Source organism: Teleopsis dalmanni, chromosome 2 (assembly GCF_002237135.1).
Source record: "Teleopsis dalmanni isolate 2A chromosome 2, ASM223713v2, whole genome shotgun sequence".
NCBI lineage: Eukaryota > Metazoa > Arthropoda > Insecta > Diptera > Diopsidae > Teleopsis > Teleopsis dalmanni.
Genome location: NC_051847.1, coordinates 50,110,333 through 50,117,309, shown reverse-complemented (window position 1 = coordinate 50,117,309; position 6,977 = coordinate 50,110,333). Strand labels below are relative to the sequence as shown.

Genomic DNA, 6,977 nt, shown 5'->3' with positions numbered 1-6,977 from the left:
ACATGTTTTAAGTCTTAAACTTGGCTATGTTCATTATTTTGTATGACAGTGTGTCAGATAGGTAAAAAAAGTTGCCCATATATTTTTAATCTATTAGCTATAAATGTACACTGACAAAGAAGGTTAAATACTGATTTCTCCCCCTTCTCAAAGCAACAACTACGATTAAAATCATTATAGGGTAAACTCAGTCTTATATCATGTCTTCCTAGTACGCAGTCACCTGACCACACCGAAAACGTAGTGCTTAATAGGTGTGGTCAGGATGTTATGAGGATCTGATTTCATCTGATTTGTTGCATACTATTGTAATTGCGTTTTCATCTTTATATATACACATTTATACTAATAAAAATGTTTATAGTAAAGTATATGTTCATTCTAAAAACTCACATTTGGAAATTTTTCAAGACGTTTTTTCTTCTTTTCGATAAGTGGCACCAATTCCGACTCTAAGTGATATAAAATCGCGCAAGTTTCCTTGGATAATATTTTAGGGTCTTTAGATTCTAATAATGGTATAGTATCAATCAACAAAGACGGCCAAAAGCTGAAAAAATGTAAGAAAAAGAATTAAGAAGCATTCAATTTTGTTATACACATTATATGATATTTTAAATACTTACTATTCTGGAGTTATTTTCGAATCTAATAGGTTTACCAAAAGTTCAGCTGCAGGTAAAAAATTACGTTTACGATAAAATTGATAGAAATCAAAATATTTAACTAGGAACACAAGACGTGGCGATATAAACATCTTAGGTCCAATATTAGCTACAATATCAGGACATACCATATCACCTGTTTCACCATAATTCTATACAAAAAATTGTTATTTATTTTATATTTAATTGTATTATATGTTTCAATACTTTTAAAATGAAATCGGCAATAGAAGTGACAAAAATGTTGTCCTTAGATCGAATTGCCCACTCTAATGCATTACCATAACGCTTGATACTAAATGACTTCTTAGCTTCAATTTTACATATTTGTTGTTCTAATATAATGTTTTGTTAATAAAATTTAATTTTTAAAGGTAAAATAATTATTAATACCAGCGTCAATAAATCCCAACTTTCGTGCAATTCCTATAACCTTTAAGGCTTGTTTTTCAGACTTGATTACAACTTTGGTTAATAATAATTCCTGAGCAACTTTGCCTTTAAATATATAAAAACAAAATTATTCATTTTAGTAAATGTAAATACGCTAAGTGTATTATTTCTATTATAGTACCTTCATGGGAACAGTAATCTAAATAATCAATTCCTAGTTGCCATAAAGAGTTTCTTGTCATTAAGCACGTTCCGAATTCATATACTAATGAGTGTCGCAGCTTTACGCATTCACTAAAATGATCTTAGTTAAAATTGTATATATATATAATTGTTAGTACATTATAATGCATACCTTATACGTTGATTACCCATATTTTCCAAATTTCCGCTGTTATATAATAAGTCACATAAATGCGTTATGAACCATTGATTATCAGCTAATAGCTGAGTTTCATGTATAACTTCATGTAAATTATTTTCCATAAGACTTAAGATTATTTGGTCTAACTGATTAAGAAGCAGGGATCTACTGTTAATATGCTTTTGTTGTGCAAACCGATCAAGCCAATTATTCGCAATATTACCAAGTTCAAACAATTTACAAGTAGGATTTGAATAAAAGAGAAAACCAGGAAAAAGTTCATACCAGTACTCGGCATTTTTAATTTCAGCATTCCAAACATCTGTGTTGCAAGTTATCAACTAAAATAGTATGCATTAAATATGCCTTTAATTTTTTATGTTAATTTAATACTTGTATAATTTCTTCCAGTTTTGGTTCACCAGCCAGAATATTGGAAGATAATTTTTGTTCCGTATCAGTTAACCAGTATTGCCATTGAGCACGAAATTTTTGTACAGAAAATCCAGAGTGTATCTTTTAAAAGCAAAATATAATAATAATTATTTAGTATATACTATTATATATCACCCTACTTACATTACAGTTCGGTATCGCTCTAAGAATTTGATCCGCTAACTGATATGTGGGTGAATCTATTAACGGGTGCAAATGTAAAAGAGCTCGTGCTACCTCTATTTGCCCCTGTGTAATAAGACTTTTTAAAGTTGGCCAGTAGTTTTTATTGTCACTAGCTTCACGTCCCAACAGTAATAAATCGGTTGCTAAACGTTCACCAGTTGGAAAGTGAAACCTTATCCAATCCAATAATTGTGGTGATATCAAGTTATTTGAATTTACATCCAAATATAAAATTTCACATAAGTGCCAAATGCATTCTATGGGGTAGAATGTAGAAATGTATCGTTGGTATTTTTCTTCTTCATCTATAAGGGCGGCGTCTTGCAATTTCTCAAGGCACGCTCTAATTATACTTCGATATGTCCTAGAAATTTTAATATAATCTGACTTTGAACCTGCACGTTTAAGCCTTTGTAAAGCAACAAAAGTAGCACATCCTTCAGCAATTAAACTACGTAAAATTGGATCTTCAAAAATAAAAGTTGGTTGAAGTAAATGTATTTGTACGGGGTCTTTTTCATTATATTCGGTCGGTTTATCCACTGTTGTACATGTTATTGGGCGATATGCGCTCAACGCTATCTTGTTTCCAGAGACAAATGTTCCAGTAAGGGTATTTCCAAAGCGCGTACTTAAAACATCTTTTATACCCTGTTGAAAACCAATTACATTATTTATATTCACATTTGAATTTCATAAAATAGCCTTACAAATACTGCCGGCTCTCCTTGATTATCCATTTTCGTAATTCAACACTACTTTAGCATGTAAAAGCAAAATAACATATATTACAGCTTTCAATGTGTTTTACAGTCGGCGGCTTTTTTGACGACAGAGATGCTATGAAATTTCAATATTAAGCAGTGTGCACACTGATTAATTCTTGCTCAATGTAGATGTTACATGTACACATACTTTCTTCATTTTTGTACAAAATTTATGTATGAAAAACGTAAAGGGTTTATTTAATCAAATAATAAAAATTCTGCACATTCAGAAAATTAAAATCAAATAGTTAAAGATTTATATTCACATTATATTCTTTAAATTATATAAATTATGCACTTTTTTGTAATTAAAGTAAATATATATAGCGATAGTTTTAAAAAATGATAAAAGCATTCAAGTAAAAAAGTGTTGTATGACTATAAATAATTCCATACATCAACAAGAAAATGAATTGATATATGAATAGTTTATATTCATATAGTTTTTATTTATCATATTATAAATAAAATTATAGTATAAACTCTTTTGTTTGAATAAAATTGGTTTGATGTTATGAGAAATATGTGAAAAATTGTGTTGATATAACATTAAACTTATACATACATATAAATTAATAATTTAATATAACATATTTAATATACTATTTTGTTGATCAATTGTTAAATGTTATATTGTGAATAAATTGTTGCCTAATGTAATATAGTTATTATTAATAAATAGTTTAAGCGGTACATGTGAAATCAACATTGTAGAAGGACCCCACATCCTTCCAAATAGGGAACGCGTCATCACTGAGCTTACTTTTTAAGTCGTTATTAATCTGATTCTTACACTTTCCGATTTTAAGAAAAGACGTATAATTTTGTAAGTACTATTAACAATTTTTATAAGATAATATAATAATAAATTAACATTTTTAGAGTCTCAATGAGTTTTTTTTCCGGGGGATTTTTGGTGGCAAATTGAAAGTAAGCATATCTAGATTAAATTGTATTTCGTTTTTCAATTGCAAAATCAATTACTTTGCGTTTACCACAATTCATATCATAATAAATGTAATTGATTACAATATATAATGCTATTTATGAATATATATCGATATATTATATTTATTGTATGATGTGCTTCTTGTTTGTAATCTCGCTTAAATTTTTTTTAATAAATAGATATATTTCACCCTGTGCAGAATAACGACATTGTGAAAGTGAGAAAAATATCCACATTTGGTTAAAAAAAAAAGTTTGTTGATTTTTTACAATATTAAATAGAAGAATAATTAATTTTTTTTAATTTTAAGTTAAATAATGGCAACCTCACGTCTTTTAATTTTATCTCGTCAGTTACCTGCTTTAATCAACTTCAACAAATTTTGTCGTCACGCCACTTACTTCAGAAGTGGAGCTCTTAAGCCCAAACCAGAACAAATGAGCTTTGGTATTGTTGGAGTAGTGTGTGCAGTTGTTCCTGGTCTGTTTATAGGTGCAGCAATAAGCAAAAGTATAGCAAACTTTTTAGAGGAGAATGAACTTTTTGTTCCATCAGATGATGATGATGATGATATGGATTAAGAAAAAATTTTGACATTTTCTTCAAAAAATACTCTAGTCATCTTAATAAAATAAAATCAGCAGAAAATTTTATAAAATTTGCTTCATATTACTGAAACAGGAGTTCACATCTAATTTTAAAGACGAATCTTATAATAAATATTAATATTTATTTGATACTTAGCTTAGCTGGTTAATAGCTAAGTTTTAAGAAATTTATATAAAGCTAATATAATATGTTGCTAAAAATAAAACGTTAAATATATAAATTTATTTATTTTTTAATTTTATATTATAAAAATAAAATAGTTTTTCAAAATATAATAATAATGTTATGTAGTCTGATATTGAAGTCATTGATTGTTATTTGTACAGGCTGTCCTTTGTATTTGTATATAATATACATGTATATGTTATAACTTCTTATATTCATTTTTCGATATAACTTTGAGTTTCAATTACAAATATAACAAAAGCCAAGTCTTCTTATATTTCACAGATTCGAAACTGTATTGCGTTTATTAATCGTTTTTTTTTTCATATGCATCCACGAAGAACTTTTGCAGTGATGAATCTGCGAGTGTGTATGAAATGTAGTTTTCCGATTCATTACATTTAAACCATATCACTTCCTAACATGGAATGAGGCATGCGCCTTCTCTCTGTTGATCCTATGTCGATTTGTAACATCAAGAACAGCTGGAACTTAAACACTAAGAAATTGAACTGACGCAGAATGTTGTTCTGTTCGAAGTCGTAACACCAAATGAATGTTTATAGTTTTTCGATATATTCCACCGTTTCAGGTGGAAGCGTATTTAGTTCGTAATTTTTATGCTTATGACCAGGGTTGGTGGATTTGATTGGATTCAAGGTAAAGTGTATGAACACTTTACAAGAACCTAAATATGTATATAAGTAGTTTAATATAATTCTTTAAGACAAGATATCCATTTTTACTCTTTATCTAAAGAATTGTATTTAAAAATATCGGAAGAAATGTTTTTGATAGTTGATAAAAAACCTGAAGTGAAAAAAATTGAATGCATGTGTTCTGCATTAGCACAACACAGCAAACACCAAACATAGAGCACACCTAGACAGAGTAACAATAATAAGGGAAAAAAGCATAACAAAATATTGAATGTAGAGAGCCTCCACATACTAAAAAACATAAACAGAACTATGAACAGGAAAGAGGAGAGAGCTAGCTGTGACTACTACAACCTTAACTACATAATCCTATTGTTTTTTGTTTATACATTGTAAAGTATTTAATTTATTGTTTATTATTTAAAACTAAAATTGTAAACAGTATAAATAACCGCCTTATATGAATAGAAGGAAAAGAACAACTATAATACTCCGCCCTGAGGAAAAAGAACAATTATCTTCCAAATGTTGGCGATAATTATATAGAATACTATATAATAATAAAAACAAAAATAAAAACTGATTTATAAGCTCTAATTTTTTTCACTAAATCCTTTTTATCAATTATAAAGGAATAATAAATGAACTAACAACTACTCTGATATATGTTTCTGTTAATCCAAGTGTATATTACCTAATTCATGTTAGGTGTATCTTATCCTAACCCATGCATTCATCTTGAAATCCATTCGTGTTTTAATATAAATTTTGTAATAGTAATTTTTGCCTGAGAAGCATTTTTTATTTCTTACTTTTAGAACTGATCTTAATAAGTAATCGTTGTGCTCAATAATTCTAATATTGACAGAATATAGTATGCAAATTTTCTTTTAAACTAATCTTTAACCATTAAAAACAAGTTTTATCGCCCAATTTGAATTTTATTTATCTGAAATATATAAATCCATTAATATTTTTGTATATAATATAAATACGTATAGGATAAATAGACATTTAATGAATACGTATAAACAATCAAATTTAGCTGAAATGATCATATCAAAACACAAAATTATTTCCTGCATATGTGTATTATTTACTTAATTTAAAGAAAATTAAATAAATCTATTTGTTGCTATTAAATGATTGTGTGTGAAAAGTTATTTTAGATTTTGGACGATATTTATTACAATCGTAAATATTTGAAATATAAGTTGAATAAGATTTGCCAACCGATCGCATTTTATTTTTACTTTTTATTTTGTATTTTGTATTTTTTGTAAATTGTTTGTCGTTATAAGTTACATATTTTAATTGTTAAACTTAGCAAGAGCAACTCCCAACAAAGTTTAGTTTTTATTTGTTTTACAATTTTTTTGTCTTTTTAATATACATACATTAATTATATATTTGTATTTGTTTCAAGTAGCAAAATTTATATGTTCATGTTTTCGTTTCTTTTTAATTTTTTATCATGATTTTTTTCTTTTCCTTTTTTTTCATTTTTTTATTCATTTCCTTGATTTATCAAAATTGTTAAAGATTCTGTAGACTTTTTTAATAGTTCAACAAAAAAAATTTCTTTTCGTATAATTCAAAATATAAAAGAAAGGAAACCACCATAGCATGTGTACCATGAGAGTACGTTGCTTGAAGATCTATTGATCTCCCTTTTTTTATATTTCAAATGGTGTTATTGCTTTTTTTCGCCGGTAATAAAAAGTTTGTTGATTTTAGTTCAAGTTAAACAAAGTGTAAATCAATACAAGACGTGTAAAAAAAAAA

The 6,977-nt window shown here is 27.4% G+C and overlaps 2 protein-coding genes across 3 annotated transcripts; one reads left to right on the top strand and one right to left on the bottom strand.

Moving 5' to 3' along the window:
• Nucleotides 1-303: 303 nt before the first annotated feature.
• LOC119674504 (nuclear pore complex protein Nup75-like) lies at nt 304-2,783 on the bottom strand. Its single transcript, XM_038085644.1, has 10 exons — nt 2,754-2,783; nt 2,002-2,694; nt 1,816-1,938; nt 1,414-1,763; nt 1,240-1,352; nt 1,059-1,163; nt 873-1,000; nt 627-817; nt 394-550; nt 304-324 (listed from the first exon to the last, which is right to left on the bottom strand). The coding sequence occupies exons 1-10, from the start codon at nt 2,781-2,783 to the stop codon at nt 304-306; spliced, it is 1,911 nt and encodes a 636-aa protein (XP_037941572.1).
• Nucleotides 2,784-3,948: 1,165 nt separating this feature from the next.
• Nucleotides 3,949-4,544, top strand: LOC119680715 (essential MCU regulator, mitochondrial-like). 2 transcript variants are annotated; one of them, XM_038093664.1, is made up of 2 exons: nt 3,949-4,011; nt 4,070-4,543. In XM_038093664.1, the coding sequence occupies exon 2, from the start codon at nt 4,077-4,079 to the stop codon at nt 4,338-4,340; it is 264 nt and encodes an 87-aa protein (XP_037949592.1). In that variant the 5' UTR covers nt 3,949-4,011; nt 4,070-4,076; the 3' UTR covers nt 4,341-4,543. The 2 variants fall into 2 exon arrangements, with proteins under 2 accessions (XP_037949592.1, XP_037949593.1); XM_038093665.1 differs by having other exon boundaries at nt 3,960-4,010; nt 4,067-4,544.
• The last annotated feature ends 2,433 nt before the right edge of the window (nt 4,545-6,977 follow it).